A 26070-nucleotide genomic window follows, 5' to 3' on the forward strand; every position below is an offset into this window, starting at 1 on the left:
CAAACAGCAAAGAGAGAAAACAAAACAGTGAAATCTGGGTTTCTTTTGGTGGTGTTGATTGAAGTAGGAATTTTGGATAGGACACCAAGAGACAGTTCCCGCCAATGTCCCATTTAAAAGCCGGTGGAGCTGGCTGTGTGGCCGCTCGGCTTACAGGGGAACATTGGTCTCCTCCCCCCCAATTCCCCCCTCCCAAACAAAACAGGACCGCAGGAGATTGTCCTTGAATCCCACCACGTCCTCCCCCTTCCCAAACAAAACCGCAAATCACGGACTTAAGGAACGTGAACATGGGGTGGTTACCGAAGCTTTACAGCGGAAACAAGTCAAGTTGAGGAATGTTTACCTGGAGGAGACAGCGCTCTTTAAACTTGTAGCCGATCAGCTTATCCAGGTGCATAAGACACTGATGGTATCGGATGTGGTGGGTCAATACGGGCAACATCATGGCGTGCTGCAAGAAACAGAATAAACATTCAGGAAGAATTGCTGGAGCGACGAAAGTCTCCCCCACCCCTCCATAAAACACCAGAGAGCTAATTCGACTAACTTGTGCTCCCGGAGCGGAGCTTCAGACAGCGAGGAGAACATATCGAGAATTCAGGCAGCGGGGCCACCAGACCCGCAGGACTTTCCTTCCATCGATTTCACCAAGTCCTTGTTCCGGGTGTGAGAAGCCGTGTTTCAGGAGCGCCGATCTGTTCAAAAATCTACCACTGTGCTCCTTCGGTCCGATTCTCACCGCTGCCGTCTCCCACCCCCCTGCATGCAACACTCAAAGCCACGGGCTGCCCGATTAACTCTCAATGCCAGTTTATTGAGATCATGGAAACTTACCGCACAGGAGGAGGCCATTCGGCCCGTCGTGCCTGTGCCGGCTCTTTGAAAGAGCTGTCGAGACCACCCCTCCCCACCCCCCACCCACCCAAGGCTTTTTTGTACATCATCCTGTAAGTTCCTCGTCCTCGGGGTACCTGCCCAACTCCCTTTTACAATTATTGATGGAATCAGCTTCCGACACATTTTCAGGTCGAGCGTTCCCGACCCCGGCAACTCCGTGAAACGTTTCTCCTCCTCTCCCCTCGAGATCTTTGGCCAATGATTTTGAATCGATGACCTCTGGTTATTGACCCACTCGCCAAAGGGAATAGTTTTTTTTTCTCTCCACTCTATCGAAACCGCTCACAGAATCATAGAAAGTTACAGCACAGAAGGAGGCCATTCGGCCCATCGTGTCCGTGCTGGCCGACAAATATCTCTCCAGCCTAATCCCACTTTCCAGCTCTTGGTCCGTAGCCCTGCAGGTTCCGGCACTTCAAGAGCATATCCAAGTACTTTTTAAATGCAATGAGGGTTTCTGCCTCTACCACCCTTTCAGGCAGTGAGTTCCAGACCCCCACCACCCTCTGGGTGAAAAAAGTTCTCCTCAACTCCCCTCTAATCCTTCTACCAATTACTTTAAATCTCTGCCCCCTGGTTATTGACCTCTCTGCTAAGGGAAATAGGTCCTTCCTATCCACTCTATCCAGGCCCCTCATAATTTTATACACCTCAATTAAATCTCCCCTCAGCCTCCTCTGTTCCAAAGAAAACAACCCCAGCCGACCCAATCTCTCCTCATAGCTAAAATTCTCCAGTCCCGGCAACATCCTCGTAAATCTCCTCTGTACCCTCTCTAGTGCAATCACATCTTTCCTGTAATGTGGTGACCAGAACTGCACGCAGTACTCTAGCTGTGGCCTAACTAGTGTTTTATACAGTTCAAGTATAACCTCCCTGCTCTTATATTCTATGGCCTAGAAATTCAGTGGCCTGCGCCACCAGTTAGCGCCCAAAGAGGGCACTCAGTGGCTTTAGCGCCACTGGCCACACCTCCCGCGATATTTAGCGGGTCGCTAATGGCGGCGTTAGCCTGTAGCGCTGTCCCGCCACCGATGACGTCATCGGTGTGCGCAGCGCCCCGCTGACCATATTTGGTCGCGCCCACCTCTTTAACGCCGGTCGCAAATAGCGACCGGTTCACAGGGCCTACCTGTGGCGGTAGTGGCGCTAGTTAAGGTGGAGGTGCGGGCGCCCGCCTGCCAGCACCTCCGTCCCCGGCCTCCTAACCCCCCCCCCCCCCCGCGGCATTGCCGGCTGTTTCCCCGAGAGCCCGGCACTTCTCCTTGGTGCCGGGCTCATTTGCCGGCACTCGCGAGCGGGGATCGCGCTGTTGCAGGCACCTCCCCCTTAACAGTGGGAGGAAGGCCTGCAGTACCGCTGCGGCCCTTAGCGCGCCGATATTCAGGGCGAGCGCCCCAAGTGGGGCGCGGGGAGCCTCGAGTAGCGGCCCGCTTCCGTTTGGGGCGCAGAAACTGAATATCCCGATGGCGCAAGTGGCTCCGCTCGCAGCGGTAATTCCGGTGCCCAGGCGAGCTTGGCGCCCCAAACGGCGCCCAACTGAATTTTTAGCCCAATGTCTCGACTAATAAAGGAAAGTATCCCGTATGCCTTCTTGGCCACCTTATCTACCTGTCCTGCTACCTTCAGGGATCTGTGGACCTGTACTCCAAGGTCCCTTTGTTCCTCTACACTACTCAGTGTCCTACCATTTAATGTGTATTCCCTTGCCTTGTGAGCCCTTCCCAAATGCATCATCTTGAAAACCTCTATTAGTTTACCTCTCTTAGCCTTCTCTGTTCCAAGGAGAACAGTCCTAACTTTCCCAACCTCTCCTCATAACTGAAGTCCCTCATCCCTGGTAACATCCTGTTAATCTCCTCTGTATCCTTTCTAAGGCCTTTATGTCTTTCCTGAAGTGCGGTGCCCAGAATTGTCCACAATGCTCTAGCTGAGGCCTAACCAGTGATTTATAAGCATGACCTCTTTGCTTTTAAATTCGACGCCTCTATTCATAAACCAAAGGAAACCCATATGAATTGATGCATTTCTGTTTGTTAGGCCCCCGACATATTCCAAGGTGCCTTCATCCAGCAAGCAATGCTTAACTAGGGTGGGGTAGCGAAATCAAATCCAAACAGCAGGTTGACAGTTGCAAGTCTCCTAACTGGAGTCAGGAGCTCGCCACCCCTGGTCTCGTCAGGCCATCCAAATACAGGAAACTCTCGATTTACCGGCACTTAAATAACCGGAAATCTCTCTTAACCGGCAAAATTCAGGAGTAGGTTCAGGTAAGTTTTACTTCACATTAGTGGCCGTTCCTGGATCTGTGGCCGTGTAACTGGGGTTCCTGCACCTGTTGCCATGCAACAGGGATGCCTGGATCTGTGGCCGTGTACGGGGCTCTCGTACCTTTTACTATACCTCTCTGTAATCCGGACTTTTTGATAAACCGGCACCACGCCGGTCCCGTCGGTGCCGGATAAAAAAGAGTTTCCTGTACCTGTTTTGAGGCAGAAGTTAGCCCGAGAAAAATGCTTCTGATTGTCTTAGAATTACTGCAGAACCCGCAGCAGTTGCGTGGTTTCACCCAACTTCGCCAAGGCTTCTTCGGCAGCACCTCCCAAACCCGCGACCTCTTCCACCTAGAAGGACAAGGGCAGCAGGCGCATGGGAACACCACCACCTCCAAGTTCCCCTCCAAGTCACACACCATCCTGACTTGGAAATATATCGGGCCATTCCTTCATCGTTGCTAGGTCAAAATCCTGGAACTCCCTCCCTGACAGCACTGTGGGAGTACCTTCACCCCACGGACTGCAGGGGTTCAAGGCGACGGCTCACCACCACCTTCTCGAGGGCAACTAGGGATGGGCAATAAATGCTGGCCTTGCCAGCGATGCCAACATCCCAGGAACAAATTTAAAAAAGACTCAAGAACTTTCTTAGCCTTAAATAAAAATAATTTCTATGAAAGCCGCCTTGATGGTTCAGTGGATGCAGTGTGGCTGCAACATAGGAACAGGAGGAGGCCATTCAGCCCCTCGAGCCTGTTCTGCCATTCAATGAGATCGTGGCTGATCTGTATCTCAACTCCATCCACCTGCCTTGGCTCCACATCCTTTTACTTATACCCTTTTGCCCGGCAAAAATATAAGACCCTAGATTCAATGCCTGAGGCGTGCTGTGACTGTACCCCAGTAAGCATCAATAGCAGGAGCGGGGGGGGGGGGGGGGGGGGGGGGAAAGAGGGCAAAGGGAGGAAACCGGGACAAGTTGAATAAAAGCTGCCTCCTCCAACGGATCTGTGGGTGAAAACACCTCAGGGAGTAAGAGAGACCTTGAAGACTCCACGGTCAGTTCGTGCTTGGCGCTGTTCGTTGTCTCAGCCGGGATGATGATAATGATAAGCACAAGAACTACAATTAGTCTCCCCGGGCTAGAGAGCGCAAAATTAACCAGGGCACTTCAAAATCGTCGACAACCGCAAACGAGGGATCTATCAGCAATAACGAACTGAAAAGCTAGTGTGAATTGCAAGTGTTGGCATGACGATTACTCGCACTCAGCTTTTTGTAAGGGTCATAATAGGGAGCCTTTGATCGAACCATTTAAGAGATGCACACCTTCCTGTGTGCTATTGCTCCAATAAAATTATGTTGATTGACTTCTGGCTAAATTCACTGCAGCAAAAGCAGACCTTTAACTTCCTGTTGTAATTCAGACAGTTCCAAGTGGTTTTATCAATATCTCATTAATGTTAAGTCTTTGTATAACGACGTGCGTGCATACTTATTCTTTTAACCTTCAAACGCTTCCATAACCAGACATAATTCAGCTCATGATTCAGCGATTGATACAGCGCTGAACAGCTTTTGGTGGAAAGTTTTTCTGGAAACGTACTATTCCATGGTGGGAATAAACCACTTCTAGCAACCCTCAAGCCAGAGCAAAGATACATTTCTTACTTCTTTCTGTATTCCTTTTTATTTATTCATTCATGGGATGTGCGCTGGCAAGGCCCAGCATTTATTGCCCATCCCTAATTGCCCCTTGAGAACATAAGAACATAAGAAATAGGAGCAGGAGTCGGCCATTCGGCCCTTCAAGCCTGCTCCGCCATTCAATCAGATCATGGCTGATCTTCTGCCTCAATTCCATTCACCGGCCCAATCGCCATAGCCCTTGATGTCCTTACTAGTCAGAAATCTATCGACTTCTGTTTTGAATATATCCAATGACTGAGTCTGCACAGCCCTCTGGGGTAGAGAATTCCAAAGATTCGCCACCCTCTGTGTGAAGAAATTTCTTCTCATCTCAGTCCTGAATGGCCGACCCTTTATCCTGAGGCTGTGGCCCCCTGGTTCTAGACTTGAGAAGGTGGTGGTGAGCCGCCTTCATAGAAACATAGAAGATAGGAGCAGGAGTAGGCCATTCAGCCCTTCGAGCCTGCTCCGCCATTCAATGAGATCATGGCTGATCGTCCAAATTCAGTACCCTGTCCCTGCCTTCTCCCCATATCCCTTGATCCCTTTAGCCTCAAGAAATATATCCAACTCTTTCTTGAATATATTTAATGAACTGGCCTCCACCGCCCTCTGTGGCAGAGAATTCCACAGGTTCACCACTCTCTGGGTGAAGAAATTCCTCCTCATTTCAGTCCTAAATGGCTTACCCCTTATCCTTAGACTATGACCCCTGGTTCTGGACTCCCTGGCCATCAGAAACATCCTTCCTGCATCTAGTCTGTCCAGGCCTGACAGAATTTTATAGGTTTCGATGAGATCCCCTCTCAATCTTCTAAACTCCAGTGAGTATAAGCCCAATCGACACAATCTCTCCTCATGCGTCATTCCTGCCATCCCAGGTATCAGCCTAGTGAATCTTCGCTGCACTCCCTCCATGGCAAGAACGTCCTTCCTCAGGTATGGTGACCAAAACTGCACACAATACTCAAGGTGCGGTCTCACCAAGGCCCTGTACAACTGTAGCAAGACATCCTTGTTCCTGTACTCGAACCCTCTTGCTACGAAGGCCAACATACCATTTGCCTTCTTAACCGCCTTCTTGAACCATTGCAGTCCGTGTGGTGAAGGGAGTTCCAGGATTTTGACCCAGCGACGATGAAGGAACGGCCGATATATTTCCAAGTCAGAGGTAGGTGGGTGGGCAGCCGGTCAGTAAGGAAGGGAAAGAAAGGACTTGCATTTATACAGCGCCTTTCACGGCCACCGGACATCCCAAAGCGCTTTACAGCCATTTGAGGGATAAATATTGGCCCCAGGACACCGGGGATAACTCCCCCAGCTCTTCTTCGAAATAGTGCCATGGGATCTTTTACGTTCACTTGAGAGAGAGCAGACGGGGCCTGGGTTTAACGTTTCATCTAAAGTTGGCACCTCTGACAGTTCAGCACTCCCTCAGTACCGCACTGGGAGTGTCAGCCTAGATGGACATATGAGGAGACGTTGAGTAGATTGGGACTCTACTCATTGGAGTTCAGAAGAATGAGAGGCGATCTTATTGAAACATATAAGATTGTGAAGGGGTTGGATCGGGTGGATGCGGGGAGGATGTTCCCGATGATGAGTGAAACTAGAACTGGGGGCATAGTCTTAGAATAAGGGGCTGCTCTTTCAAAACTGAGATGAGGAGGAACGACTTCACTCAGAGGGTGGTAGGTCCATGGAATATGCTGCCCCAAAACGCTGTAGAAGCTACATCATTACATAAATTTAAAACAGAAATAGACAGTTTCCTAGAAGTAAAGGGAATAAAGGGTTATGGGGAGCGGGCAGGAATTTGGACATGAGTCTAGGTTCGGATCGGACATGGCCCTGTGGGTAGCGGAGCGGGCCCAGGGGCCGTGTAGCCTGATCCTGCTCCTATTTCGTGTGTCTAATTCTGTTCGATTCAGGAGATGGTTCTGTGATAGTAGATTGGCGGTTAGGATCAGATCAGCCATGATCTTATCGAATGGCGGAGCAGGCTCGAGGGGCCGATTGGCCTACTCCTGCTCCTATTTCTTATGTTCTTATTTTTGTGCTCAAGTCTCTGGAGCGGGGACTTGAACCCACAGCCTTCTGACTCCAAGGCAAGGGCGCTGCCCACTGAGCCACAGTGAGGTGTGATGAATTGAAAATCAGCACTAGGAGCGTGACGCCAGAGGTTAGGAGACATTTCTTGATGCAGGGAGTTTACGGAGCAAGGAATGCTTCGTCACACAGTGAGCAGCCGAGGCAGAAACTATCGCATTTTTTTTTAAGGGAAAAGTGGAAAAATATTTGAAGCAGAGGAGGATACATGGTCACGAGGGTGTCTGGGACCCGAGGAGGGTGTGTGAGGACCAACAGTTATAAGGACGATGCCCGAGGGCGTGGGGTTCTAAATAGGCTGTAGAGATTCTAAGGATGGCTGGCTAGTGTGTACAGGGTCTAACCAGGGAGTGCGATGGCTAACAGGGTCTCAAGTGGGTGCGCAAGGGCGTATGGAGTCGAAGGAGGATTCCTGAGGGTGCAGGAGTCTAAGGAGAGTGCACGAGCGTAAAGGGAGTAGAAGTGGGGTGTCCAATGGTGTCTGGGCTCTAAGAAGGGCTCCCGAGGGCGTAGGGGCTATCAGGCGGGTGTGCGAGGATTAACAGTCAATAGAAAAACATTGTTCATCATAGAATCAGAGAAATTCACGGCGCGGAAGGAGGCCATTTCGACCCATCGTGTGTGTACCAGCCAAAAATGAGCTCTCCAGCCTAATCGCACTTTCCAGCTCTTGGTCCGTAGCCCTGTAGGTTCCGGGACTTCAAGAGCATATCCAAGTACTGTACCTTTTAAATGCGATAAGGGTTTCTCATAGCTAAAATTCTCTACTCCTGGCAACATCCTCGTAAATCTCCTCTGCACCCTCTCTAGTGCAATCACATCTTTCCTGTAATGTGGTGACCAGAACTGTACGCAGCATTCTAGCTGCGGCCTAACTAGAGTTTTATACAGTTCCAGCATAACCCCCCTGCTCTTATATTCGATGCCTCGGCTAATAAAGGCAAGTATCCTGCCTTCTTAACCACTTTAATCTACCTGTCCTGCTACCTTCAGGGATCAGTGGACATGCACTCCAAGGTCCCTCTGTTCCTCTACACTTCTCAGTATCCTACCATTTATTGTGTATTCCCTTGCCTTGTTAGCCCTCCCCAAATGCATTACCTCACACTTGGATCTCATTAAATGGCAGAGCAGGCTCGAGGGGCCGAATGGCCTACTCCTGCTCCTATCTTCTATGTTTCTCCGGATTGAATTCCATTTGCCACTTTTCTGCCCACCTGACCAGTCCATTGATATCTTCCTGCAGTCTACAGCTTCCTTCTTCACTATCAACCACACGGCCATCAGTGATTACTTAGTTATCAGTTTTTAGTTTGCGACACGTCTCAGTGAAAAACAATGGGAGATCACATTGGAACGTAACAGAACACAGTAACTGATTCCCTTCTTTTATTTGAAAATATTAAAATAGCGACTCCCAAATATTTGTGCAGGTGCAGAAGGGAGGGTTTCCGATTTCTGGGATACTGGGAGCACCCTTGGGGGCCAGGGAAGGCTACAGATTTAAACTCGCTAAGGGGTGGGAGGAGAAAATCCACACCGTGAGCCAAAGAGTGTGCGAAAGGACCAGTTGGACATATGGGCAGGGTGGGGGACAGTTACCCGGATAAGGGTTCAGCGTGTGAACGCACGCAGCATCAGAACAGAAACCCGCGAGTTAGAAGCACGACTCCAGCGTGAAGGGGTGCGATGCAGTCGGCATTACAGAGACCTGGCCGCAAGCTGGGCATGGCCGCAAGCTAAATATTCCAGACTGCAGGATCCTTAGGAAAAGGAAAGGAAATCGGAAAAGGAGAGGGAGGATCAATATTGATAGAAGACACAGTTACAGCAGTAGAAAGAAGGGATTTCAGGAAGTGTGATCAGGCAGTGGAACCACCACGGATAGATTTAAGGAACAGCAAAGAATGTAAAGTAGGAGTTGTCTACAGATCTCCTCATCGCAGTGACCTAGTGGGAGATGTACGAATAAGGAAGCAAAGGGATTGAGGCGTACATGTGTCCCGATCGCTAAAGGAAAAAAGACTTGCATTTCTATAGCGCCTTTCACGACCACCGGACGTCTCAAAGCGCTTTACAGCCAATGAAATACTTTTGGAAGTGTAGTCACTGTTGTAATGTGGGAAACGCAGCAGCCAATTCACGCACAGCAAGCTCCCACAAACAGCAATGTGATAATGACCAGATAATCTGGTTTTTTTTTTAGTGATGTTGATTGAGGGAATAAATATTGGCCCCAGGACACCGGGGAGAACTCCCCACCCTGCTCTTCTTCAAAATAGTGGCCAGGGGATCTTTTACATCCACCCGAGAGAGCAGACGGGGCCTCGGTTTAACGTCTCATCCGACACTGCAGCACTGCACTGGGAGTGTCAGCCTAGCTTTATGTGCTCAAGTTCCTGGAGGGGGAACTTGAACCCACGACCTTCTGACTCAGTTGGTGAGTGCGCTGCCCACTGAGCCACGGCTGACACTAGGAGCTTGTGCATTAGATACAAGACGTTGTCAAAAAGGTCAATGGAATGTTGGCTGTTATCGTCAGGGGACTGAAATACAAAAGTGAGGAGGTGATGCTTCAGTTGTACAGAGCCTTGGTCAGACCCCATCTGGAGTACGGAGATCAGTTTGGGCCCCGAACCTCAGGAAAGAGAAACTGGCCTTGGAGAGGGTGCAGCACAGATTCAGCAGAATGATACCAGGGATTAAAAAGTAAAATTATGAAGAGAGATTGCATCAGCCTGGTTTGAATTCCCTTGGCTTTAGAAGATTGAGGGATGATCTAATCGAGGTCTTCAAACTGATAAAGGGATTCAATAGAAACTGAAGGGGGAATCCAGAAGAAGGGGTCATAATCTTAAAATTAGGCGTGAAATCAGGAAGCACTTCTCCGCACATAAATGGTAGCGGAAACCTGGAACTCTCTGTCTCAAATGGCTGGGGGGGTCAACTGAAATGTTTAAGACCGAGATCGATAGATTTTTGATAGGTAAGGGCATCAAGGAATATGGAGCAAAGGTGGGTCAATGGGGTTGAGGTACAGATCAGCTGTGAGCTAACAGAACGGTGGAACAGGCTCGAGGGGCTGAATGGCCTCCTCCTGTTCCTACATTTGTTGAAAATTTTCAAGACTTCTGGTAGGACTCTTCATTATTTAAAGGCCTGGACCTATAAAACAGACAGTTAAAAGGAGTGCACTGCCCCCTCCATGCTACTAAGGAAATCAATGCATTCAGTATTACTGGGCCAATGCGTACCTGGCAGACATCAGAGCGCACTCCAGTCTTCCAGAAACCTTGACTGCTCAATTCGACTGTTACCTCACGTCGCATGGTATTCTTCTGTCGGATCTTCTGCAAAGCTTCCTGAAATTAATGCAAATACAGAATTCTTTGACGCGCGATAATGGGATGTACCAATGCCAACACCACTTGAAATAATATTGGCCCAGAAATTCGGGTCGGGGGCTTCCCGCGGATGTAAGCCTCCGACCTACACTTACCTTACGCGCCGGCCGTTGTGCTGTGGGCCCCCGTGGAATTCCGATCCTGGGCCTGCTCCAACTGCCGGCGCGCAGTACTTGCGTATCCGAGGGGCGCAGTTAGTTCGATGCGTCCCCTGGGATCACGTGGGCCACGGAGAGCCAATCGGAGCAGGGAATGCCCATTCATAAGTTTCTATGGGCCCCAACACATCACTAAATCTTCAAATAAATGTTTAAAAACCATCACATTTTTTAAATAAACTATAAATTACATGAAATAACTATTTTAAATAATAATTTAAATCTTTGAAAAAAATAATTTTATTTTCTAACGGGGCTAAAAATAAACTTACCTTTCTTTAAAGTATTTAAAAATAATAAACCTGTGGAAAAAATGTTTTAATTTTAATTAATTCACCACTTACCTTGTAAAAAGCCGGCCTTGCTGGAGACTTACCCTCCCGGAGAAACCTGCAAAAAAAATGTAAGTTCGATGCGCACGCGCAGCCTCTCCCGCGCACGCGTTCAACCTCTTAACCCCTGCTTTCAGGGAACGGAAGTGCCGGTTTCCCGCGCATGCGCAGTGCATGCAGGAAACCGGCACTTCCATTGGGCCTACGGGCGAGTACCCCGTGCGGACTCACCCGTGGAGACCCGACGTTCTGGGCCAATGTGCCTCCAAGAACCTTGAATTCTGTTTGCCTGTAGACGCACTAACTCGCACCAATCCTGTTCTCCCATCACCCCGGTGCTCTGTAGGCATACACAGACCCTTAATTTTAGTCTATATTGAAATGCTTTACCAGGCCAAAAGGTTTTTTTCAAAGCGAAATAAAGTTGTAACAGACAGTCTTTCACTGATAAGTGGACATGGAAGGTGCTTTACTAAAAGGCAGCAAACATGGCTGTGACTGCAGGGAGTAGTCATAGACTACTAGTTAGATTTGCAGACATCGGGCTCAAATTTCATCGGGCCGTTGAGGCGGGATTGGAGGCGTGTGGGGGGTTAAAATCGCGAAATCGGGGGGAACGAACCCATCCCGTTTCACAGGAGGCGGGTACCCGACCTTTGCTGGGACCCGCCTCCCCGAGGCGGGAAGGGGATTAGTGCCAATTAACTGCCTGTTAACAGGTGGTTAACAGGTAGTTTTTAGCCTAATCCCTATTTTTAGCCCTGAAGTGTGGGCTTCCCGACGGCTCCAAACCACGCCAAGTTAGCGAGGTAGACCGTCGGGCTGAAGGGTTCGAGATGTCCGGTGTTCAGGTGAGCGATGGGTGCATGAGTGCAGAGGTAAGTGTGTTTGGCGTGTGTAAAGTGTTTAAATAAGTTTTACTTACCTTTGCAGCCTTCCTTCCTTCAGGTCTCGGGAGTCCCTCATCTCACCGGCACAGAAAGCAGAATGGCCGCGAGCTGTCAAAATCTCCAGCAGTCTGCTTTCTGTTCCAGAGAGATCTCTAAATCAGCCTGAGAGGAAGGAATTAACTTAGTGTACAGATTGTCAGTGTTTGACAGCTTCAAAGAGCGGTCAAACGCTGATATTTCATCTGTCAAAAGCTCTTGACAGATGAAATGTCAATCTGTGACGTCACCTGTTGCCAGGTGTCCCTTAATTGGCCTGCTGAGCCCACTGGGCGGGGTCAACAAGGTCAATCAAGTGAAAATCGCGTGGGTTGGCCACAACTCGATGGAGGCGGGACTACAACCCCGAAAGTTGTAGTCCCACTTCCTACACACCTCCATTGATAAAATCCAGCCAATCGTGTCTACAACAAAGTAGGCTACAAGATTGTAGAATATCTCTGTGATCTCCTCCAGCCCGACAACCCTCCAAGACCTCCGCGCTCCTCCAATTCTGGCCGCTTGAGCATCCCCGGTTTTAATCGCTCCACCAATGGCGGCCGTACCTTCAGCTACCTAAGCCCCAAGCTCTGGCTTTCCCTCCCTAAACCTCTCCGCCTCTCTCTCCTCTTTTTAAGATGCTCCTTAAAAATATACCTCTTCATCTGCCCTAACATCTCCTTACGTGGCTCGGTGTCATATTTTGTTTGAAAACGCTCCTGTGAAGCGCCTTGGGACGTTGTACTACGTTAAAGGCGCTACATAAATACAAGTTGTTGTCGCAAGAGGATGGTAGATGCAAAAGGTACATTTCGGAAGCGTCGATGGTAATTAGCAGCCTAAGGCGCCTTTTAAACATTGCCCTGTCCAGGTGGTGCACAGCTCAGACTGTAAAAGAAATGCAGAGCTTGGAATCTTCAACAGCACTTGACGTTCGAAGTTGAAAGGAATCTCTTTTTTTCTTGCACTGCTCTCCGTTCTCCTCAGCTCTAAATGCTCTAATCTTGTTCCCCCAGAATTAGCTGAAGTAGCGAACGGCACGGAACTTCAAAGCACCAGCATAGAAATTCACTCATCTACTTAAATACACACAAGCGCTGAAGTGGCCACAGCACTGAGCTGAAAGATGGATGGAAAATGTCAGACAAAGCAAAATTGCATTTTCGGCAGAAGCATAAAGCATCGACTCCTAAACCAGTTTCTGTTCTGTAAGGTTAAGGATACTCTTTAGAAATGATCCAATACACCTCTCGCAGTACGGCTGAAGACTAAAGGAATGTCAAAACTAATATGACATGCCCCTGAAATTAACTTGCATGAAAAATCACTTGAATCGTACATTTTGAGCTCCCCAGCGTCCAGCAACAGCATTTGGGCTTTGTGCGCATTATTTTGCAGGTGCAATTAGATGCAATTGCTTTTCTGTCAACTCCTACAATTCAATTATTTGCTCAGAAGGAGAAGTATCCCTTTCATTCTCTTGGTAAGCAGGCTGCTCATCATTTCCTGTCTAACAAGGTCTATCATTTCCAGGATGGACAGCATATTTCCCACAGCTCATCACGGATGAATATGACAAAGTAGAATTGGATTAACACAGAACCATTGATTACGGTCACAAAGGGTTAATATATTAATTGTTTATAGGGTCGCAATCACTGGCAAGGCCAGCTCGGACCATTTCCTCGTGTCCCTTGACGCTCACACATCCTCCTCCTATCGCCCAATCCCACTTCCCTCTCCGTCACTGGAAAACACTGTCTGGATTTTCCCGGGTCCCGCCTGCATGAGCAGGTTGGCTGCCCGCCCCTTGTCCCCGCCTCCATCTTTAGGGCGAAAAATTCGGTCACGTCCCCTTTGGGGCGCTAACTTCGCCGGGACACTAAAAGTAGCGCCCTCGTGCTGTACATTGAGTGGCAGCAGCCCAAGCAGGAGGCGGGGCAATACTGGAAGTGCTCCCCCGCCCTCCTAGGGCGCTACCCCTCAACACCGCGGCGCTATGCACAGCAGCGCCGCGCGCATCGGCACGTAGCGCCGCGTCATTGCAGGCCTTCCTCCCCTGATTAAAGGGGGGAGGGGCCAAGCGCAGCGCACACCGGGGCCCGGCCGGACCACCGGGGAGCGGGGTGTTGGCAAAAGAGCCCGGCGCTCAACAGGAGTGACTGAAGGCGGCCAACACCCCGCATGAAGAAGTGGGAGGGGGCAAGTGCTGGCAAGCGGCCCCAAAAAAATGGCCGCCCGGCACCTGCCCTTTAATTATCGCGGCCGCAAACACGGCACCCTGACCCCGTTAGACATGGCGTCCGGCGGTAGGTCAGGGGGCGTGACTGAAGTTTGCGGCCGGGGCGCTGCGCACGGTGATGACGTCATCGCCAGACGTGCTCCCCCCACGGGCGCTAACGGGAGGCGCAAAGCAACCCAATTTGCCCCTTAAAGTTTTAAAATCTCACCCGACCCCCAACCCACCCGTTTTTGGGGGGCTTAAAATTCACCCCACGGAGTCAGCGTACATTCTCCATCCTTTGGAAACTTCAGCTCAAACAAAACTCTGCTGCCCGTACTCCCATCCCACACCAAAGCCCACTCACTGGTGTTTAAATCCCATCATAGACTCAGCCATATCGCTGTAAACTCCTGCAGCCGTGCAACCACCCTAGCCCCCCGCCCCCCCCCCCCCAGGATATATTCTTACCTCGGACTCTGGCCTTTCATGCACCGCCCCCCCACCCCTGTCCCCATTCACCCCCGCCGCCCCCCCCATCCACCACCTTAAACATTCACTCCCTCCACCACCGGCGCACCGTGGCTGCAGTGTGTACCATCTACAAGATGCACTGCAGCAACTCGCCAAGGCTTCTTCAACAGCACCTCCCAAACCCACGACCCCTTCCACCTAGAAGGACAAAGGCAGCAGGCGCATGGGGAACACCACCACCTCCAAGTTCCCCTCCAAGTCACACACCATCCTGACTTGGAAATATATCGGCCGTTCCTTCATCGTCGCTGGGTCAAAATCCTGGAACTCCCTCCCTAATAGCACTGTGGGAGTACCTTCACCACACGGACTGCAGCGGTTCAAGAAGGTGGCTCACCACCACCTTAGAGAAGATAGGAGCAGGAGTAGGCCATTCAGCCCCTCGAGCCTGTTCCGCCATTTAATGAGATCATGGCTGATCATCCAAACTCAGTACCCTGTCCCTGCTATCTCCCCATATCCCTTGATCCCTTTAGCCTTAAGAAATCTATCTAACTCCTTCTTGAATATATTTAATGAATTGACCTCAACTGCCTTCTGTGGTAGAGAATTCCACAGGTTCACCACTCTCTGGGTGAAGAAATTCCTCCTCATCTCTGTCCTAAATGGCTTACCCCTTATCCTTAGACTGTGACCCCTGGTTCCGGATTTCCCCCGCCATCGGGAACATCCTTCCTGCAATCTCTCTTCATACGTCATTCCTGCCATCCCAGGTATCAGCCTGGTGAATCTTCGCTGCACTCCCTCCATGGCAAGAACATCCTTCCTCAGATAAGGCGACCAAAACTGCACACAATACTCAAGATGTGGTCTCACCAAGGCCCTGTACAACTGCAGCAAGACATCCTTGTTCCTGTACTTGAACCCTCTCACTATGAAGGCCAATATACCATTTGCCTTCTTAACCGCCTGCTGCACCTGCATGCTTACCTTCAGCGACTGGTGCACAAGGACACCCAGGTCTCGTTGCACTTCTCCTTCTCCCAATCTATTGCCGTTCAGATAATAATCTGCCTTCCTGTTTTTGTCACCGAAGTGGTGCAACTTTAAATGAAAACATAACCCGCGTTACAAGAACCAGGACAGCTTACCTCTCGCTGAGCCAGTTTCTGCTTGTCTCCTTGTTTGACCTTCGGGCTGTTTGCGAGCAGATGACGCAGTTTAACGTAGCTCTTCCACAGCTTCTGATACCTTAAAAAAAAACCACAAGTTTCAGCTTAATTTCGAATCGTACAAATCATCTCCCCTCTGCCGAACACCACCGACTTCAAGTTGAGTCAACCAAGTGATGGCTTGCATCTAATTTTCACCCATTTGGATTTGATCAGACGCATCAGGCTAGAAATTCGCTGGCAGCACGCGTGTTTTAAAGCAACGACTTACAGGAAAACGTCCCTTCTTCTTCTTCTCAAGGCGCTTAACAAAAGCGATATCAATAAAAATTATTTTTCGACTCCAATCCACAGGATCAGGACAGGACATATCAGGACAGGTGACCAAAAGCTTGGTCAAAGTTTTAAGGAGCATCTTAAAGGAGGTGGGAAAGGTAGAGAGATTCAGGGAGGGAATTCCAGATTTAAGGGCCTTGGCAGCCAATGGTGGGCCGATGAAAATCAGGGGGAGGGGGTGCAAGAGGCCAGAACTACTGAAATTGGATGATCAGCCATGATCGCATTGAATGGCGGAGCAGGCTCGAGGGGCCGAATGGCCGACTCCTGCTCCTAACTTCTATGTTTCTATGGAGGAGTGCAGAGATCTCGGAGGGTTGTGGGGCTGGAGGAGGTTACAGAGATACAAGCGCAAAGCGGGCGCCTGTGCATCCAATACGGCGGACGGGGCATGCGCGCTCACTATGTGCCGGAAGTGTGACACCCGCCATATTGGTAAAGTCAGAAAAAGAGGCATCCGGGGCCCAGGCTTGAAACAGGCCTTAGGCTCTTTGCATGCGCTAATACGGGCCCGATGCCGGCTTGAAGCCCCCGTTGTAGAACTGGGCTGCCTTGGACACAGCCGGGGGCAAGCTGGCTGCATTCAGAAAAACGTGGTCCACATGCAGCCTAACCAGCGGTCCTGAAAGAGTAATGGGACCGCTGGAGCCTGCCACAGGAAAGGTAAATAAAGGTTATACCCAACAGGAAAGGATGAACAGGCTGGGTCACTTTTCTCTTGAGAAGAGAAGGCTGAGGCGTGACCTAATAGAAGTCTTTAACATCGTTATAAATCTCATCATTCATCAAGAAACTACTCGTGAAATAACGCTGAACGGCCAGCTGGTGGCGCCGTCCAAGGAGTATAAATCCTCGGGCATCGGCCCCAGCTTTTCAGGGACATTTTGTAAGACAAGGAACTAGTGAAGTACAACTAGGCTTCCATGTTCTGAAACAAGTTGATTAAAGCCTTGCTTTATACTCGAACCAAGTGCGTAGTGAGTTTTATTACGTCAAACATTATGAAAGGTTTTGATAGAGTAGACATAGAGAGTTTCCACTTGTGGGGAAGAGCAAAACTAGAGGCCATCAATATAAGATAGTGACCAGGAAATCAAATAGGGAATTCAGAAGAAACTTCTTCACCCAGAGTGGTGAGAATGTGGAACTCGCTACCACAGGGACTGGTTGAGGCGGATAGTATAGATGCATTTAAGGGGAAGCTAGATAAGCATATGAGGGAGAAAGGAACATCGTCCGATTCCACTCCTGCCTCAGCAACACTCGTCCATGCCTTTGTTACCTCCAGACTTGACTATTCCAACACACTCCTGGCCGGCCTCCCACATTCCACCCTCCATAAACTCAAGGTTTTCCAAAATGCTGCCCGTGTCCTAACCCGCACCAAGTCCCGTTCACCCATCACCCCCCTGGGCTCACTGACCTACATTGGCTCCCGGTTGAGCAACGCCTCGATTTTAAAATTCTCATCCTTGATTTCAAATCCTTCCATGGCCTCACCCCCCTCCCCTATCTCTAATATCCTCCAGCACTATAATCGTCCGAGATCTCTGCGCTCCTCCAATTCTGGCCCTCCTTAGCATCCCCGATTATAATCGCTCCGCCATTGGCGGCCATGCCTTCAGCTGCCTGGGCCCTGAGCTCTGGAATTCCCTCCCTAAACCTCTCCGCCTCTCTCCTCCTTTAAGACGCTCCTTAAAACTTACCTCTCATCTGCCCTACTATCTCCTTATGCGGCTCGGTGTCAAATTTTGTTTGATGACACTCCTGTGCCTTTGTTACCTCCAGACTTGACTATTCCAATGCACTCCTGGCCGGCCTATTTACAGAACAAACGGGAAACTGTTCAACCTCCGTCACCTCCAGTCCAGATCCAAGGTCGTCCCATCCTCTGTCGTCGAATTACAGTATGCAGACGACGCTTGCGTCTGCGCTCACTCGGAGGTCGAACTCCAAACCATCGTCAACACCTTCACCGAAGCGTACGAGAGCATTGGCTTTACACTAAACATCCATAAGACAAAGGTCCTCTACCAACCTGCCCCCGCCACACAGTACTGCCCCCCCGATTATCAAAATCCACGACAAGGTCTTGGACAATGTGGACCACTTTCCATACCTCGGGAGCCCACTGTCAACAGGGCAGACGTCGACGACGAAGTCCAACACTGCCTTCAGCGTGCCAGTGCAGCCTTCGGTTGCCTGAGGAAGAGTGTGTTTGAAGACCAGGACCTCAAATCCGGCACTAAGCTCATGGTCTACAGGGCAGCAGTGATACCCGCCCTGCTGTATGCCTCAGAGACATGGACCATGTACAGCAGGCACCTCAAAGCACTGGAGAGGTACCACCAACGCTGCCTCCGCAAGATCCTGCAAATCCATTGGCAGGATAGGCGCACCAACGTCAGTGTTCTTGCTCAGGCCAACATCCCCAGCATCGAAGCTTTGACCACGCTCGATCAGCTCCGATGGACGGGTCACATTGTCCGCATGCCCGATACGAGACTCCCAAAACAAGCGCTCTACTCGGAGCTCCGACACGGCAAGAGAGCCCCAGGTGGGCAGAGGAAACGCTTCAAGGACACCCTCAAAGCCTCCTTGAAAAAGTGTAACATCCCCACCGACACCTGGGAATCCCTGGCCCAAGACCGCACAAAGTGGAGGAGAAGCATCCGGGAAGGCGCCGAACACCTCGAGTCTCTTCGCCGGGAGCAAGCGGAAGCCAAGCGCAAACAGCGCAAGGAGCGCACGTCAACCCGAGCACCCCACCCACGCGCCCCTTCAACCACCGTCTGCCCCACCTGTGACAGAGACTGCAGGTCCCGCATTGGACTCATCAGTCACCTGAGAACTCATTTTTAATGTGGAAGCAAGTCATCCTCGGTTCCGAGGGACTGTCTAAGAAGAAGGAAGCGCCTTGGGATGTTTTACTACGTTAAAGGCGCTATGTTGTAGTAGAGAGTTACCTGGATAGATTTAGATGAGGAAGGATGGGAGGAGGCTCAATTGGAGCATAAACATCGACTGGTTGGGCCAAATGGCCAGTTTCTGTGCTGTATATTCTATGTTAAAAAATATATAGTGACCTGACTGTGGGGCCGGGGGGAGTGCTCCCCCCCGAGTCCACTGCAGTGCTGAAGACCGTTCCCGGCCAGCATTTAATCGCCCCCCACTCCCGATCGCCCCTTTTCAATCCCAATCCCTCCCCCGGGACCAACCCGAGGGCCGTTGCCCAACGTTCCCGCCGAGCTGCCCAGCGGTCTGGATGTCCCGCGCAGGCCGCTCACCGGCTTTTCAGCGGGAATAACCGGGCAGGCGCGAAAGTCTGAACGGGCCGCGTGGCCAGTTAAAGGGCCCGCGCTCGGACTTAAAAAAACAGGGAACATTGTCGCCGCCGGCGGCACGTCACCCCGGAATGGAAATCCCCTTTGGTCATCGAGCTGCCTGGGGACACCCAGCAGGCGCCTGCAGCTCACCGGACTCACGTGAATGAGGGCCCAGGTTCCAATATTGGGTGGGCCCGGGGCCGACCTGTTCCAGTGCGGAGATTGATCCCTGCGCCCAACACCCAACCGGCATGATCCAATTTCTAAGCCAGCATAACCTCTTCGTTCAGAATTGACTGACAGGAGTAAGTTGCAAATGTAGGTATCATTATGAAATGTCCATCAAGATGATGATGTTGATGTTTGCGGCGCAGGTGCGCTGGAAGCATCTCCTGAATTATCACAGGAATGACTTAGGACTAGAATCATAGAGCGGTCACAGCACGGAAAGAGGCCATTCGGCCCGTCGAGCCCGTGCCGGCTCTCTGCAAGAGCACTTCAGCTAGTCCCACTCCCCCGGCCTTTCCCCGTAGTCCTGCAAATTCTTTTTCCTTCAGGTACTTACCCAATTCCCTTTTGAAAGCCGTGATTGAGTCTGCCTCTACCACCCTCTCAGGCGCGCATTCCAGATCCTAACCACTCGCTGTGTAAAAAAAAGTTTTCCCTCATGTCGCCTTTGGTTCTTTTGCCAATCACCTTAAATCTGTGTCCTCTGGTTCTCGACCCTTCCGCCAATGGGAACATGTTCTCTCTTTGTCCGGACCTCTCATGATTTTGACGAGCATATCCTTATCTCTCAACAGTTAATGCGCTGCCCACTCTTGCTGGTAGAGATGGAATTGTGAACACCAGGAATGTTCCTTTAATATTCCAGAATTCAATTTTCAGTCTTTATATCATAGTTTTTTTTCCAGTTATTTGCCATCGTGTACCAAAGCGTGGCGCGGTTATAAATGAGCAATTTGCATTTTACTGCATAAAATAAATTTTTTATCCGGCAACGACGGGACCGGCGTGGTGCCGGTTTAGCAAAAAGTCCAGATTACAGAGAGGTATAGTAAAAGGTATGAGAGCCCCGTACACAGCAACAAATCCAGGCGTCCCTGTTGCATGGCAACAGGTGCAGGAACCCCGGTTACACAGCCACAGATTCAGGAACGGCCACTAATATGAAGTAAAACTTACCCGAACCTACTCCTGAATTTTGCCGGTTAACAGAGATTTCCGGTTATTTAGGTGCCGGTAAATCGAGAGTTTCCTGTACAAGCACTGCTAGCGAGGGCTTGAAAATCCATTTGCTTACATACATCTCCAATAGCATGCTGGTAAACTATAATAAAAATGCGCAAACTCTGGTGGCAATCTGCCGAGGGAGCCAACAAGTTTGCAAAGGCCCAGCAATATAGCATGGTAGCACGGTGGCATAGTGGTTAGCACTGTTGCCTCACAGCGCCAGGGACCCGGGTTCGAATCCGGCCTTGGGCGACTGTCTGTGTGGAGTTTGCACATTCTCCCCGTGTTTGCGTGGGTTTACTCCGGGTGCTCCGGTTTCCTCCCACAGTCCAAAGATGTGCAGGTTAGGTTGATTGGCTATGATAAATTGACCCTTAGTGTTAGGGGGATTAAATACGTGGGGTTACGGGGATAGGGTGGGATATGTGTTGGTGTAGGGGTTACGGGGATCGGGTGGGATATGTGTCGGTGCAGGCTCGATGGGCCGAAATGGCCTCTATCTGCACTGTGGGGTTTCTGTGATTCTGTGAATATTTTCATAGGAAGCATTTGGCAGAAGGAATGGAGAAATACTGGGAGTGCACTTTCTAAAACTACTTATAGAATGGCTTGTGCAAAACCTTTCAGCAGAAAGGCTCCACTGACATAAATCAAAGGCACCATATGATGTGTTATTGGAGTCAAGCACAGAGGAGATTTCACTGCATCCGATTCTGATTGCACCTGACCTGGAAGTTGCTTGGTGCAAACACTGACTGGGTACTAAACATGGACAAGTGTTTTGATACCCAGCTGTGAAATCCTTCAGAGTGTCCAGCCAGTGGCTCAGAAGGTTGTGGGTTCAAGCCCCCACTCCAGAGATTTGAGTACAGAAATCTAGGCTGATGCTCCCAGTGCAGTGCTGAGGGAGCGCTGCACTGTCGGAGGTGCCATCTTTCAGATGAGACATTAAACCGAGGACCCCATCTGCCTTCTCGGGTTGGTGTAAAAGATCCCACGGCCACTATTTCGAAGAAGAGCAGGGGCGTTATCCCCGGTGTCCTGGTCAATATTTATCCTTCAATCGACATCACTAAAAGAGAGTTTATCTGCTCATTATCACGTCGCTGTTTGTGGGAGCTTGCTGTGCGCAAATTGGCTGCCACGTTACCTACGTTACAACAGTGACTACAGTTTACAAGTATGATTTGCAATGCACTGCCTGATCGGGCGGTGGAAACAGATTCAATAGTCGCCTTCAAAAGGGAATTGGATAAATACTTGAAGGAGAAAAAATTGCAGGGATATGGGGAAAGAGCGGGGGAGTGGGACTGACTGGATTGCTCTTCGAAAGAGCCGGCGCAGACCCGATGGGCCGAACGGCCTCCTTCTGTGCTGTGCTATTCTATCATTCTCTACTTAATTGGCTGTAAAGCGTTTCGGGATGTCCTGAGGTCATGCAAAGGTGCGATACAACACCAAATCTTTTCTTCTATCCTTCACCTTCACAAACAGGTAAAAAAATTGACACTCCTGTTTAAAAGTATAAAATCATACTCGTGCACTTTAAACAAGCTTTTCTTAGAGCAAAGTGGTCAGAGTGTTTTTGTTTCGAGTCGGGTTAAAAATTAATAAAGGCAAATTAAAAAGCGGGCTTCGAACTTGGTTGCTGGCTGGGCACTTTTATTTACAATCTGTCAGCAACTGTTATATCAACAAGGAGCAACTTTTTGGAATGCCCTCCCTTGTCGGTACATTATATGCTGTGCCTTTTACAGCGGTGTTTCTCGCCATTTTGACAACTGCAGTGCCCTGAAGCTGCAATCAGCCCCCATCCTCCAAATTCAAGGCACCCTTTTCACCTCCAACTGTGTTCCCAGGCAACCTTCGAGTAGGTTCCACAGAAGCATTCCCCAAAAGACATTTAGCCATTTCCATTATAGCACAGTGGCTGCAGGAGGACTGCATTCACAAGAACGTTAATGCCACTCATGACCTACTAATCCTGTTTCTCCTCCAGGTCTGGTTCCCATTCTAAAAGCAACCGCTGAAATAAAAAACCTAGAGGGAATTGAAGGCGAGTTTCGTTTTTTTGTAGGACACATTCAGCAGTGGGGAGAGAGCGCTCCACTGATGCATTACTTTGATCTCATTCCAACTGTTGGGCCTGTGTATATATTATATACAAGTGGCAATATGTGAGCGAGTCAGCACCTAAATCCACTAGTACATCCACCTCCTTAAACACTCCCTCCCTCCACCACCGGCGCACCGTGGCTGCAGCGTGTACCATCTACAAGATGCACTGCAGCAACTCGCCAAGGCTTCTTCGGCAGCACCTCCCAAACCTGCGACCTCTTCCACCTATATAATTGCAAAATACTGCGGATGCTGGAAATCTGAAATAACAACAGAAAATGCTGGAAATACTCAGCAGGCCAGGCAGCATCCGTGGAGGGTCCCAGACCTGAAACGTTAACTCTGTTTCTCTCTCCACGGATGCTGCCTGGCCTGCTGAGTATTTCCAGCATTTTCTGTTGTTACCTCTTCCACCTAGAAGGACAAGGGCAGTGGGCGCATGGGAACACCACCACCTCCAAGTTCCCCTCCAAGTCGCACACCATCCTGACTTGGAAATATATCGGCCGATCTTTCATCGTCGCTGGGTCAAAATCCTGGAACTCCCTCCCTGACAGCACTGTGGGAGTACCTTCACCACACGGACTGCAGCGGTTCAAGAAGGCGGCTCACCACCACCTTCTCAAGGGCAATTAGGGATGGGCAATAAATGCTGGCCTTGCCAGCGACGCCCACATCCCAGGAACAAAGAAAAAAAGGTCATTGTATTAACTAATTTAATGTTCAAAGCGCAAGAATTATCCCAACTTTTAAATACAGTGCACACCACTGCACTTCATTGCAAAGGGGTTGCAGTGTAAGAGTAAGGAAGTCTTGCTGTAATTGTATGCGGTTTTGGTGAGACCACACCTGCAGTACTGGGCACAGTTTTGGTCTCCTTACTTAAGGAAGGATATACTTGCCTTAGAGGGGGTGCAATGAATGTTCACTAGATTGATCCCTGGGATGAGAGGGCAGTCCTATGAGGAGAGATTGTGTAGAATGGGCCGATACTCTCTGGAGTTTAGAAGAATGAGAGGTGATCTCATTGAAACATAAGATTCTGAGGGTGATTGACAGGGTCGATGCCGAGAGGTTGTTTCCCCTGACTGGAGTGTCTCGAACTAGGGGGCACAGTCTCAGGATAAGGGGTCGGCCATTTAAGACTGAGATGAGGAGGAATTTCTTCACCCAGAGGGTTGTGAATGTTTGGGATTCTCTACCCCAGAGGGCTGTGGATGCTGAATCGTTGAGTATATTCAAGGCTGAGATCGATAGATATTTGGGCTCAAAGGGAATCAAGGGATATGGGGATCGGGCGGGAAAGTGGAGTTGAGGTCGATGATCAGCCATGATCTTATTGAATGGCGGAGCAGGCTCGAGGGGCCGAATGGTCCACTCCTGCTCCCAATTTTTATATTCTTATGGTTCGTCACGATGACAGGATAAACTGAACAGTTTTCTCCAACTAAATACATTACAGGTAATGCGTATTTTGGTAGTTATAGTGAACCGGAATATTGGCTTTGTCTGGACAATTGTTTCCTTAAATTAACAATCTAACTCGACCCAGGAATAATTCTTCCCTTTATGTTCCCAAGGAATTGGCCCGCTTACCTATTCCAGAGTCTGTAGCCAGTAGTCTATCAATTCGGCTGAAAAGTTAACCTTTAGTTGCGTGCATTTAGTTTTATCAGAACAGGATCATGGTTGTAAGGGCTGCGAGTTTATTTATAGTCTGCTGGTAAAGGCAGGCATTAGAAAGGCATTGGTAACATTTTAAATGGCCCTTGGCAATGCTCCCTGACGTAAGAAAACTACTAGGCACTTGGTCTAAGTGTTAAACAAAGCTTTAATCAACTGTTTTACAACATGGAGGTCTAGTTGTGTCCTTCACTAGTTCCTGTTAAGAATGTCCTGCGCAAGCTGGGCCCGTGCCTGAGTATTTATACTCTCCCTGGACAGCGCCCCCCCGCAGGCCGCTCAGTATTATTTCATAAGTCTTTCTTTCATGAATGGCTGATTCATGTCACTCCCTGTGATTTATTTTTGGGCGGCGCGGCCCCTTTAACCGTCTGCACGGCCCTTTCAAAATTGGGCGCCGCGCGGCTTCTCCATTTAAAAGCCGGCTCACCAGCTGCGCGGGGCCACCCAGGGCGCAGCGCAGCCGCGCGGCTCAAAGGGAACATTGGTCCTTGGGTAAGCTGGACAAAGCCAGGGCAGCACGGCGCAGACCGTTGGACGAGGGCCAAGTTGTACAATTTCTCAAATTCGGCCCCTCTCCTTCCTCTCACCTTTGCAAACTCGGCAAAAAAAAAAGAAAATGAGACAGAGGAGTAGCCACAGCGGGGAATTTTATGCGGAATGCCCACTAGTCAGGGGGGTGAAACCAGCTCGCTCACTTAATCAATCGGAGTTTATGATAGATCAGTGTTCTGTTGAAAATTGTACGCTTATTCACTGTGAAATCCTCACATCACCAGCTATCTTACTTTCCAACTTTCAGAAGTGATACTGTTGAGAGGCATTGGCTCCTTTGCCAGGTACAGCCTTGCATATAAACTGGGAAGCGTATTTACTCCAGGGAGTCCATCTACACTGCACATTGGGATGCCATTCCAATCGGAGAACGGCAACACTCATCAGAACTCGTTAAGTTGCGAAATGAGGTAACCTGTGCATAAATTGGCTTCAACGTCTGATGGCTAAGGTTTACATCGAGCAACTGAGAGGTGAAGTCACCGAGGGCTCAAGAATCAAAGATTTCAAGGGGTCTCGGGACAAAGCATTTACAGAAAGAAAAGAAAGACTTGCATTTACCAGGCTGAATATAGAAAGTTCAGAGGGGGAAGTGAGAAAGGAAATAAGAGGGGCAAAGAGAGAGAGTACGAAAATAGATTGGCAGCCAACATAAAAGGGAATTCAGAAGTCTTCTATAGGCATAGAAATAGTAAACGGGTAGTAAGGAGTGGGGCGGATTAGGGACCAAAATGGAGACCTACGCATGGCGGCAGAGGGCATGGCTGAGGTACTAAATGAATACTTTGCATCGGTCTTCACTAAGGAAGAAGATGCTGCCAAAGTCATAGTGAAAGAGGAGGTAGTTGAGATACTGGATGAGATCAAAATTGATAAAGAGGAGGTACGAGAAAGGCTGTCTGTCCTTAAAGTAGATAAGTCACCAGGACTGGATGGGATGCATCCTAGCAGGCTGAGGGAAGTAAAGGTGGAAATTGCGGAGGTACTGGCCATAATCTTCCAATCCTCCTTGGATATAGGGGTGGTGCCAGAGGACTGGAGAATTGCAAATGTTACATCATTGTTCAAAAAAGGGTGTAAGGATAAACCCAGCAACTACAAGTCAGTTTAACCTCATTAGCAGGGAAGCTTTTAGAAATAATAATACAGGACAAAATT

At 49.6% G+C, this 26070-nt stretch overlaps 1 protein-coding gene across 2 annotated transcripts in view; it reads right to left on the reverse strand.

The window, feature by feature from the left end:
* drosha (drosha ribonuclease III) overlaps positions 1-26070 on the reverse strand; it is a 213962-nt gene that overhangs the window by 133621 nt on the left and 54271 nt on the right. For both annotated transcript variants that reach the window (XM_085989256.1, XM_085989257.1), the window contains exons 15-17: positions 15641-15740; positions 10229-10336; positions 347-454 (exon numbers count right to left, since the gene is read on the reverse strand). In XM_085989256.1, coding sequence (XP_085845382.1) covers positions 347-454; positions 10229-10336; positions 15641-15740 — 316 coding nt within the window. The remainder of the gene's footprint in view (positions 1-346; positions 455-10228; positions 10337-15640; positions 15741-26070) is intronic.

Source organism: Somniosus microcephalus, chromosome 5, assembly GCF_052327205.1.
Source record: "Somniosus microcephalus isolate GS21.2 chromosome 5, FLI_Smic_1.0, whole genome shotgun sequence".
In the NCBI taxonomy this organism is placed as follows: domain Eukaryota; kingdom Metazoa; phylum Chordata; class Chondrichthyes; order Squaliformes; family Somniosidae; genus Somniosus; species Somniosus microcephalus.